Genomic DNA, 12,100 nt, shown 5'->3' with positions numbered 1-12,100 from the left:
CTCTCTCTCTCTCCCTCTCTCTCTCCCCCCCCCCCCTCTCTCTCTTTCTCTCTCTTTGTATATATATATCTCTCTTCCTCTCTCTCTCTTTCTCCCTCTCAGGGCTAATCCTTTGGTATTTCCCCTCAGATTTCCCGTAGGAACTGAATGCCAAATAACGTTTATGAGAAGCGTGAGCCCGGCTGGTGCACTGGTCATTTCAGAGGAGTGTCAACACAGGAAGCTGAGGGATTCTCAGGATTTTACTGTCACTATTCAGACCGACTCTATTTTGTCACCAAGTCATTGAATGTATCAGCTGTCTCTCAACAACATGCCTTGACTGGCCATTGTCGAAAACACCTAACATTTACACTGGCTGTCCTGCACAGACAAGTATGGTATCTTCCTTCCAGGAAAACACATGTATCCATCCTCAGTTGCAATGAAGATTGCATCTATCATTTGTCTTGCTCATGTCTGGGCAAAGATCTTTCCCCAAACAATTCTCTATCTGCTCAAGGGTCTTCATAAGATGGTTGACATTCCCCCCCCCCCCCCCAGACCCTCCCCCCTTTCCTCATTTCTCTTAGCGTATCGCTCTACTCCACTGAACACCAGCAGGCACACACCCCCTGTACGTAGCACTCAGTCCAGTCAACTTCCACCAAGTCTGTTTGATTTAATTTGGTCCTCACAAATCACACAAACAAGAAAGAGCCATTGGAGAAAACGTCTCACCATAGCAGACTTCCTACATACCCCCCCCCCCCCCCCCCCCCAACGCTCACCATACCCACAATGCCTCAGCAGGCTACTTTGTTGTTTGGGACAGTCTGGCATGATGCCTACATTTGGAATGGGGGCATTTGGGGCAAAAAGGGAGCAAGAGGCCGGGGGTGGCATTTGGAGGGCAGCCCATGGTGCCAGGTGCCAGGGGAGGTCATGTGCCAGGCCAGCAGACAAAGGAAGAGATTGGGCGTAGGGCCGGGCTTGGGTCCAGCAGGGGGTGGAGAATGCAGGCACACGTCTGACCAGAGGCCTGCTGTAAGGAGGAGGCTCAACTGACAAAAAGACAGAAGGAATGGCTGTTTCTCCATCAAAGGCTGAGAGGGGCTCAGCTCAGGCATGTGGATTCCAGCTCGCTGAGCAACCGTTGCTCTCTTTTTCTGGTTGGTTGATTAAATGCCTGATGGAAATCATTTTGTGGATGAACGCCAGAAAGTCGACATTTGTGAATCCATCTGACAAGGAAATGTATTGTTTAAAATCAATTTGCATGTTAATTCAGTTTCTCAATTGCATAGCTATTATGGAAATACTTGTTTTCTTTATTCTGTAACACCTTTATAATCTGCTTCTTAATACACATATTCCTTCTACATCCTACAGTCTTGTCAGAAATCATATCGAGCATATTTAAGGATAACGAAGATTCCAGACCACCAACTGTATTTGTAACATAGAAAATGTTAAAACTGGGGACTGTAGTCTTCTAGCCACCATCTACTAAAAAAGAAAGCATGATGGTGTGTGTATGATCTATATTCTTTGGACTCACCAAACAAGACCGTGGTCCTGTGGTCCAACCTTTGATATGTCACATGGATGTAAGAGAAAAGAGAAGAATAGGCTTTCAGTGGGCCAAAGAATGTCACACAAAACAGGAAGCGCAATCAGCTCCTTAAAACAGACTTCCTTATACAGCAGCACAGTGTCAGAAACCCATTGAACAGTGTGTATTGTTCTTCAGAGAGAAGCTGCATGGGGCCTTCTCAAGCTAAAAGAGACCCGAGAACAGGAAGTACCGAGGCCCATCGCCAACTTTCCAACCTCAGATCCACTAAACCTGTCATAGACTAGAAGAACTGATCAGGGTTCAAGAGTAATGACACCTAAAGGGGAACGCCAAAACGTTGAAAATGTTGCTCGGTTTTGAACCTGCTGGGAGTGTACGAGAAGGATGCAGATGTTTTTCAAACTTTTGGATGTCAGCTACCAAGGTCACGTGGATAGTGTTCAAACATTTATGAATGTTGTGAGTCGTTTGGGGTGCAACAGTTTCCACTGGCAAGGTGTTTGATTGGAATAGAAGAAACACTGACATCTTTTTGCTACACTTCAAGGAATTACAAAAACTAAAACTAATCTTAATTACACAGTTTTTAAGTATGGCCTAGTCTCTCAGAATCCTTAATATTCACAAGACCTTGCTTTAACCAACAGTGAAAGGTTTGTATGATATAGAAAAATGAAAACAACCCACACCCAGAAAGCAGTTAAACACTGACAACAAACTATGGTTTCTACAACTGCAAATATTAATCAATATCAGTCTTATTTATAGGGGTATCAGCTTGACCTGGATAGATGCTGTGAAGAGGGTTAATGGGGCTCGGTGACATTACAGTTTTCTGTGTGGTTGACGGGTAATCTAGACCAGGATACACTACCTCTTTATGTTTTTATCTGACCTAAATCTGACTTGGCACAAGTTCCCACATAAATACAACCTGTTGGCTATGTTTGTGCAGTTGCTCTTGTTCAAACAGATCCACGGCTTTGGTGCACATTTCTGTTTTACAGTCAAGGCTGAAGTTTTCTGCTTTTGAATCTTGCAAGCTAGTTCATGAATGCAAGGCATGTTGTGTATTATGAAGTCAGTTCCACTCATTGCTGTACATGACACTCAGTATGTTGACTTCAAATTCGGGGGTTGCCCATTTGACGTGTACTTGTTAGACTTCTTTGAGATAGACTCAGTCTACACATTTCAGGATGCGCAGATGTCTGGGACTGAAGGTGACTGTCTGAACTTGAGAGCAGCTGTGCATCCGGAGGGGACCTTCTGATCTGTTGCTATAGAAACCGTTTAAAGTGACCGCCCACTCAGCTCACAGACGAGAACCCACCAGAGACCATTGCATCATGCACTGAGCAACTTCCCTTTCCCCCCCTCGTCTGACGGTATGGTGTCTTTGAGAGCGGCATGGCTTTAACCCTGCGCCACCCTGATGGAGTCTCGGAGTCGCTGCAAACGCGCAGCAAACGAGATGATAATTGCGACCGCTTATCTTTACAGCAACAACAAGGCGTTGCTTTTGTCGGCCCACTGTTATTCAGTTACTGGCCCGTTAGCTGATCCGTCCATAGAGGAAACGCCATCTTCTGCATTCTCTGCTCAGACAGCGGGGAAGCAAGAGACAAGGCCTCATTCATCTGTGAAGCAGGAAGAGCAAGCAGGGCAGGCCTGCTGGGACATTGAGTCCTTGTGTGCGAAATGAAGAAGCTCCACAAGATCTCGCTTTGCATGGCCCTCGGTCTGCAAGCATATGAAGAAGATGTCCGTGCTGTAAACTGAGACCAGTGTACTGTAGTGATAAATGCTCTGTCAGCTTTTGGGGCGGAGCTTTCTCATTGTGCCCATGATGAACTGACAGAAAACCTGTGAGATCGGTCCGCAGTGTTTTTGTTTTCATTGGATCCTTTCCAAAAAGCTCTGTGCTGTCACAAGGACAGCACTCACCTTAGTCATAAGAGCATGGGGTTGAAATACCAGAGATGTCTGCCAAATTGTGGATAAAAAATGGTAGGTGTGTGTGTGTGTGTCTGTGTGTTCATGTCCTCAGGTGCCCTAGGATAATATTTGTGTAAACACATAGGACCAAGACCCTGAGTTTGTGTTTGTCATTATTTACATTTAACCCCCCCGATTTAGGTTTTTGACAATCCATCTTGCCACCTCCTGATTGTTTGTGTTGTGTTTGTGACTGAATTTGTGTCTGAGGAAAATTAGATACTGTCTTTTAGTGCCTGAGGAAATTAATAAGTGTAGGGAATTCGATAAATGACGTACTTTTCATGCACATACTCCCCTCCCCTGTTTCCAGCTGAAAACTTCAATGAATCTTGCCAATGTGGTGTTAGATCGACCTTTCCACTAATGAGAGGAATATCCGCCAACTTTCCCCATTATTAAATATCTCTAGAGTATGTGTTTGTATGTCTCTGCATGTATGTGGTTGACATTCTAGAGCCGACTCTGTCAGTCTTTCCCACTTTCTGGTTGATTAACTACAAACATGACTTACATGTTGATATATGTTGATTTTGTCTGAGATTCTTCAAACCTGATCCTTCCCAGTGGCATCATGGCTTTGGCCCAACTTCCTGGAGTGGTTACACTACCTTGAAAGAATGTTGTTTTAGACTTTTCTCACGTTGTCCTTGACCCAGTATGAGTAATTGTTGTACCAGCAGATTCTATCTGTGCTCTGGGCTATCCTCATGCCCAAAATTGGGACACGTAAACATCCCAAAAATAATAAACAAAACGTCCAAAACGTTGCAGGAAGAAGCCATCAGATGTGTTACACTCACCACAACCTTTCACCCTCACAAAACACACAAAAACAAAGAAACACACCTACTGACCCACTGACCAACTGGGTGTAGTCATGAAGAGAGGTAGGGTGAGGGATTCCGCCCTTTGACTCCTGGGAGTTCCTATCTCTTCTCTTTGAGTCTGAATGTGACAAACGGGCACTTAACACATGACTCATAATTAGCCAATGGCTACATAGTCTGGTGTATGTGTTTCAGAATCTACAAAGTTTTTTGCACAATGAACTCATTTAGCACTCATTTGTTGTATGAACATCTCAAGTCTCCAAATCCCATGAAACGCGTTATACTATATGAGTATATCGAGACAGATTCCTTTTGATTGCCCTGAAGTCAATGATATGACATAAAGTTTGCAGATTAAAAAGTCAGTGCCAAGTCTTAAAAAAATCTTTGGCACAGAGCACAATGCCACAAACCATCTGCCCAAAGCTTACACTTCAAGATGATGAATTGATGAGAACACAGGTTTATGTGGCCTAATTAAACAACATTACAGTCGTCATGCCAATGTAATAACGAGAGGCACGTTAGATTGTAAAAGGGAGATTATTGATCAATAACCCACACTGTGCAATGTTTGGGCTGCCAATGAGAGCCTGCATTCATATCAGGGGAATTTCCTACTTGAATTGAGGGATAAGCAAGAGCACATGCAGGAACACGACAGGCTCAGGTGGAGGCATGTTGGCGACTCCTGATCAGGGAAACAGGCCGAGGCTCATGAGGCCACACAAGACAACTTTGTTATACACAGTTTGTGACACGACACAAACAATACGGTGACTGTTTGGCTAAATTGAATCATCAGTCAACACCATGGCCTCACATGCTCGTAGTCAGTCATATTAGACAAGGACAGTGGAGCCCTCCAGGTGAGAAACGTTGAAGGAAGTCTAAGTCACTTACTTTAACACACACACACACAGCCTTATTGCAGGAATGAAAGTGGGCACGTCAAGACATCAGATGATGTACCAGGCCTTGTATATTTATAGTCCTTCCATTAAAGATATAACCTAATAAGAGACTTGACACCATGGGGTAGTTAACAATGAGAGCCTGTAATTACAGGGAGCTCTCCTAGGCCTTACCACCTTGTGATTAACACAGTTCTACAACATTCACTCTCACCATCATCACACCCCCTGCACAAAGCCAAACTCTAAAACCTACTGGGTGCCATAGAACCATTTCTAACAAAGGAGTCACTATTAAAACCGTTTTTTTTTTGTCTCTCAGTGTTTAAATGCACTCAGGTTAGAAATAACCATTTAATTCAAACAGCATCACACTCCTTCTGAAAATTGTTTTAATCTGGGATGTTTAACAGAGAACCTGCAGTTTTTTTTTAGAGGATTCATCATGCTACAAAAAATCTGATAAAGCTCCCTTTATATTGAAAATACGACCATCTGTTCCTCAAAGGTAAGGCAAGAAGGACGCCCAGATATCTCCGCTGAGGGGAGCGAGTCTCGTCTCCTGCGTGTCACACGTTTCCCCACGTCAGTCTCAGCATGCCCCCGGGGGTCACACATTGAAAGCGTCCCCGTGTCGACACCTCTCGCCCCCCCCCCCCACACGGGAGGGCCGGGGACTCTGGCAGACGCTCGAAGTGACTCACGCATACCTGAACAAACACGCGAGCGCACGCGCGGCGTACGGGCACGCGTGCGTTTGAATGGAAGGATGCTGCGAATGCACGCGCGTGCAGACCGGCTCAAAAACACACACACGGGCAACAAATGTCCACGAGCTGTTAAATGTGAGAGCCAACAAACTCTCCCCCTCACTCAAAGTCGACACCTTCGAGTCGATAACAACTGTCCACACAGCGCATGATCAGATCCCAGTCCATCTCCCCTGAACTCCACGAGCTTAGCTGTGCTGCCCAAGCAGCGATATATCGATGACTCCTCACTTCAGCTAATGCATTAACAGGCAATGGAAAACGGTTCCAAAGCACTAACCATCATTGATCTACACCCCTGTTGGACAAGCCTAAGTGCTGTGGGTCCATCCAGCAGAATCTCCCTCTACGAGGCCTCACCTGTCTCTCCCTCTCACATTGCAGACCACAGAAGAAGAGAACATTCGATATCCTCCATGGACATACACTGGTAACGACCACCTCGAGGCACAGAAAACAGACACTGTTGCTTATCTGTAATGGCATGGCATTAGGTACATGAGAGTGACATGAGGGAATTGTTCTGAGCGAACATCACTTGACAAAGCAACTACAGTAATCAGTCTTGACAACCAAACTGGGAACAACAAGATTTCTCAACAGTGGTGTTTTGGATTTGCTGTCACTGATTGAATTCGCTCTTCATCCAGTCCTGTCTACCTTATGAACTTTTCCTAACTTAAAAAAATAATAAACAAAGAATCCACTCAAACCTTGAAGAACATGCCATAGCTAAGTGAAAAAAGCCATATCTAGTTTCCCTCATGACTCTCACAGAGAGTACCATTTCTGACGTCTTTGAAGGGAGTTTGAGGTTTCACAGTCAATTGACTTCCTGTGATCTCACACCAACATGCCCTTTGACCTTGTGATGCAATACACTCATAAAACCCTACATCATATGCTAAACATTACCTGGCAAGACAAAAACAATGACCCTTTCTTCCATATGAACACATTTCTATGTGCTCCATATACAGGTGTTCTGTGAACCAGGGCAGAAATCATATAGAAAATGTACACGTACTTTCCAGGACCAGAGATGAGACAGACTGGTAGTGCAGTGTATCTGTGCAGGTATAGTGTGGTTGGCAGCAGTGGCGTCTGGCCTCATCAACGATATCCCCTCGAAGTGTGACGTTGCCATGGAAACGCCAGCATGGCCGTGTGTTTTTATCCGGGAGCTGTGAACAGCGTCAACATGGCCGCTTTGGACGGTGCTGCCTCTGGAGCGATCAAAGAGCATCCGCCCGCAATTACTGGGAGACAAAGCGCAAAGGATTTCTCATGTATCTGTACATGCAAGCAAATAATGATGTCCACAGCGAGACACAAGGAATACACAGATGCACATACAACAGTGGTCTTCTGAGGCAAAAGCCTGCCTTGTGGCGTGATGATATGAGTTAGTCCTAATTGGGAGAGGGCGGCGCTGACTCTTCCAGTGGTCCTCATCTATCTGCCCGACATGTCGCGCCAGAAACTCGGACATTAGGGCAGTGCTACACCACAAACCCCTGTGCAACAGCCTGTGAGACCAACCCTGTATCCCACTGTGGTGACTTCCACAGTCGCTTTCAGCAGCCATTAATCATTCAATCAGTCAACCAACCAATTAATCGGTCGATTAAATCAGCCCGTTGTTACCTGTCACGTTTCAGACAATACAGCCCGATACAAAGCTTTTTTGAGGCAGCCATTAACATCCACACTAACCAGGGAACAATTTAAGAGAAAGAAATGTGGCTAGAGTTGGACAGAGGCCCAAAATGTCCACTGAATAGAGAGCTTGTTCAAAGTGTGTGATAATAGCACAACGGTGGTTTGTCTGTGCAGAGGGCGAGCCCAACGAAGGGAGCATCCACGAGAAGCTGCAGGAAGTGAGTCAGCACAGCGCAGCTGTTGCCGCGGGTTACCGCATGGGTCATCCTGGGCTCCCAAGAGGCCCGGGTGATACATCTGACCTGACCATTGCACGGCTCCGCCCATCCTCCACACTCCCCAACACACATACACAGACACACACACACACATGGAGACATACACATATGCCTGCATGCACGTGTGTGGTAAAAAGGGCATGTGTGTGAGAGAAAAATCGATTACACAGAGAAAAATTGGGAAAGGAGAGAAAGAGAGAGAGATACAGAGAGAGAGAGAGAGAGAGAGAGAGAGAGAGAGAGAGAGAGAGAGGGTGTGTATTAATCCTCTCTTAGCAGTGAGGCCGCAGCAGCCATGCGCGTGAGGTGTGTGAGGCGTGAGAATGAGGGCGAGGCCCTGGCCTGCTCTGCCCCTCAGCAGTGTGCATGCCTCTCCTTGCACCCTGGCCCCTCCTCCCTACAGATTAATGTCTTATTAAGAGTAACTGACTAAACACCAATCCACTTACAGTGACATGTGCAATTATCACACTGTGTTCTGAAATCAAACACACTAGACTAACATGACTTGGGATTAGTTGTGTCTATGTTACCACACTATTCAGATTAAAAGTAAGATTATTTGGTGAATCTTTTCATGAACAGTGTAAATAATAAAAAAGACATGGTGTTTTTTTATGTTGTTTTACAAAGCTTGACAAGAATTCATGTTTATGAGAGTAATGACTTGATAGATGTATTGTGGTACAGCACTAAGTAGCTACATTTGGACTGGTCTACATGCAGCTAAACTGTAGATATCCAATGGCCCCATTCGAGTTCTCTCTCCATCTGTTAGAGGGAATTGGTCTCACACACATCTACAGCAGATGTTATCAGTGATGTCATGATAATGCCATTAGGCTTTGCAGACCAGTGCTAATTCAAGCACAAGGCTGTTTGGCCACACAAATCCTTGTCTGACTCACTCGCTGGTAGGCCACCTATGCGGACATGTGACTGCAACCCACTGGGTCAACCTGTAGCTTGCTGTCTTTGTTTATCTTATCAATGTGTCCCCTAACGAAATATATACGCATGAGACCGAGAGTCGATGAGAGCATGCGCTTCCTGAATGACAGATTTGAAAGCAACACATGCGTTAAAACTCAGGTTCCCTGGTCGTGAGGGTGCGTGGGCGAGAGAGATAATCAATAGCAATAGGATCTACTTTTTGCTGAGTTTAACCTCGCCCATGTCAGGTATACAGTACAAGGCCTTATTGTTAAGACTCACAACAATCCCTTTGGAACTGCAGAAAGCTTTGTCCTCACAGGAGCTGAGCGTCTCACACGTTGAGAAAAGCCCCTGGTAAGCCACTCAAAGGTGCAAGCAGGCGGACGGTCATCTGGTGTGACCAGTAGGGTGGAACTGGTTTTGCTCGCTTTGTACCAGTGGAACTATGATCAAAATCTGAAACGGCACAGACATGAAGACATCCACTGCAGTGAAACAGATTCATCTGCGGATTTTTACTGTGACCAAATCACCGTTCAGTGTGTTTTCACTGAGACGTGAAATTCGCTTTGTATGTCTTAGAAAATGTTGCAGTGCGGTGTGTCGTTGACTGATGTTGGACATTCATACCTCTTATGTGGTCAGTGAAAAAAGTGTGTCGCAATACACCTTCATAATAACAAATTATTTTTTATTACAACATTTGACTGGTTTCCATAATTGGTAATGATTTGCAGCAGAATAACTTGACTTTTGGGACTTAACAAAACTCTTTTCTACTGACGAAAGTCAATGCATGGAAGCTATTTCCAGTATTTACTTTTCCTAATTACGAGACAGGGTGCAAACACAGATAAGCTATCCCAAATCACATTGAAAAAATGGGTCAAAATACCATACATTTGCAAAAATATCAACGTCAATTAAGTCCATACAAGTATCTCCCAGAACTAAATGGATTCCATTTTACATCCTCGCTTCGATAAAAAAAAATATTGGACAGAAAACTGTGTTAATCAATGGGTATAATGTTTTACCAGCGTAAAAACAAAAAAAGGTTGTGCATTCCGAAACAGAAAATTTAAAAAGCCGGACACCATAGTTTGGTGCGTGTTACAGGTCGACAGAAGCCACAAAAGGAAATTGGATGTCAAGAGTGTTGAGCTTCCTGGGTCGGAGGCCACACCCCCTCCCCTTAACCATCTCTTCGGCCTGTTGATGTCTGGGAGCTCATACCATGGGGACCGTCCACCACACGGCTCCCCCACTTCCCCCCCCTCACGGTGGCAACACTTCCTCATCTCCAGCATCGATAGGCCAGGTCATCATCAACCCTTCTAGATGGTGGTGTTGGGCTGAGGGTCAGGGTCAGGGCCTGGTCATGAAATTCATCCACTCAAAGTGCAGCTTTGTTTTTTTGTTTTCTTATAATTTCGGTTACAAAGTTATACAGCTAAAATAAGTGACTGAAAAGAAGGCAATGCGGGAGGAGGGGGTGTACAGTGCATGACGAGGGACAATCTTCACGAAGACGCCTGCTTCTCCTGTTCAATGGCTGTGAAGAGAGAGGAACAAGAGGATAGTCAGAATGCTGCTGTTCACCTAAATATTCACCAAAAAAAACATGCTCTGTACAGCTGAAATATCAATTCATCATTTCATTAATCTCTGTAAACATAATTAAACCTTTACAAATATGACTAGGCCCCTATCACTCCCTATGACTGGAAATAATGTTAATATGCCAGTCACTATAAATCTGTCTATTACATAACTGCAGCCTTACTTTCTTTTGAGGGCAGGGGATTTTTCTCCTGCGTCTCAGTCTTCTTCAGCTTCGTCTTGTCGAAGCTGGTAACCTCCTCGAGATTTGGCTTGTCAGACATGATTGAAGAGTGTCTGTCAAAGAAATGTAACCGTGTTAATTGTGCGCAGCCACGCAGATTTCTTAAAGTGCGCAACTACAGAGCTTCTCCAAACGTGTGAGGCTTTGAGCTTGTTCTTTTGTTCGCCTGAGGCAGTGCCTTGTTCGATTTGACTGTCGTCCTTTTAACTAATTCAGCGGCAATGTCCCAGATAGGGGAACAAAACCGCACCCCTGATGAATAGCGGTCGATATGCTCAAAAATGTTCATTTACATAACAATGCAAGTTCCCATGCTGAGAACCTCGAAAAAACGACCATGTCGGTTGGATGTGTGTAACAATATATCCAACCATTGCACCCAATAATAATTGAGATATAAATCTACACATCTATTGGACATCTTAAAGCTCATAGGATTCGATTCCACGTGCATGCGCAAAGATTTGGACATTCACTTGTCACGTCGCCTCCCTTGAGCAGCCTGGAGTGCAATCTGAGGAACCACCGCCCTGATTGCCATTCTTCTCCTACACTGGGCTATAAGTTCAAACGAAACAGATCCAAACACTAATTTGCGATGCCGAATGATATTTCGCCGTGAAGCATGATCTGAAAAGCACTGTGGGCATTTCAGAGCATCTGGCTAAGCCAATAGACTGCATCTCCACTACAAAGAATGACAAAGGATAGACTGACATGGTGAGCTCTCTCTGCTAAACTTTATATTATCATGCGTCGAATCATCTGTTTTCAGTCTATAAGTACAATTTCAGCCAAAATATAGCTAAATTAATAAAAAATATCGAATTGCATTCTTTGTCTTTGCCAATAAACACATACAGCCCTTAATATTAATAATTTTACGCACTATGCTCATTTTTATAGCAAAATATCAGTCCAATCAATAAATCAAATAAAAATGTAATTGGTGTTCCAGTTTGAATAAAATGTCAGTAAATGTGCTTACCGAAGTTTGACTTGTAAGTCAGTGGTAGTTCACTAGTCTTTGCGTTGCAGCAGTGTATCGCGCCTCTGCGCAAGCATAGGCTATATACCCTATGACAAAGCCTGACGTCACCGTTTAGCTCCCATCTTTAGTTTCCTTGTCATTGAAGTGCTAGTAAAATAACAATTTTCATGATTACATAGAATTGGTCTACTTTTAATGTTTTTTTTTATATATCCATATAGTATTTACCTTTCTTCTGAGTTAAAGTCTCCACGCATATGAACTGTTTTATTCTTCGTCATTACATTTATAGTAGAGGTCCAGGAACATGCAGC

General features: G+C 44.3%; 1 protein-coding gene across 1 annotated transcript; it reads right to left on the bottom strand.

Moving 5' to 3' along the window:
* Positions 1-9,619: 9,619 nt before the first annotated feature.
* LOC146261049 (thymosin beta-11) lies at positions 9,620-11,925 on the bottom strand. The gene is made up of 3 exons (XM_084668337.1): positions 11,784-11,925; positions 10,736-10,848; positions 9,620-10,504 (listed from the first exon to the last, which is right to left on the bottom strand). The coding sequence occupies exons 2-3, from the start codon at positions 10,833-10,835 to the stop codon at positions 10,473-10,475; spliced, it is 132 nt and encodes a 43-aa protein (XP_084524463.1). The 5' UTR covers positions 10,836-10,848; positions 11,784-11,925; the 3' UTR covers positions 9,620-10,472.
* Positions 11,926-12,100: the final 175 nt, after the last annotated feature.

Source organism: Hypomesus nipponensis, chromosome 12 (genome assembly GCF_054491055.1).
Source record: "Hypomesus nipponensis isolate SF chromosome 12, ASM5449105v1, whole genome shotgun sequence".
Lineage (NCBI taxonomy): Eukaryota > Metazoa > Chordata > Actinopteri > Osmeriformes > Osmeridae > Hypomesus > Hypomesus nipponensis.
Note: the sequence above shows the minus strand (reverse complement) of the source record. Positions and strands in the feature narration are given on the sequence as shown.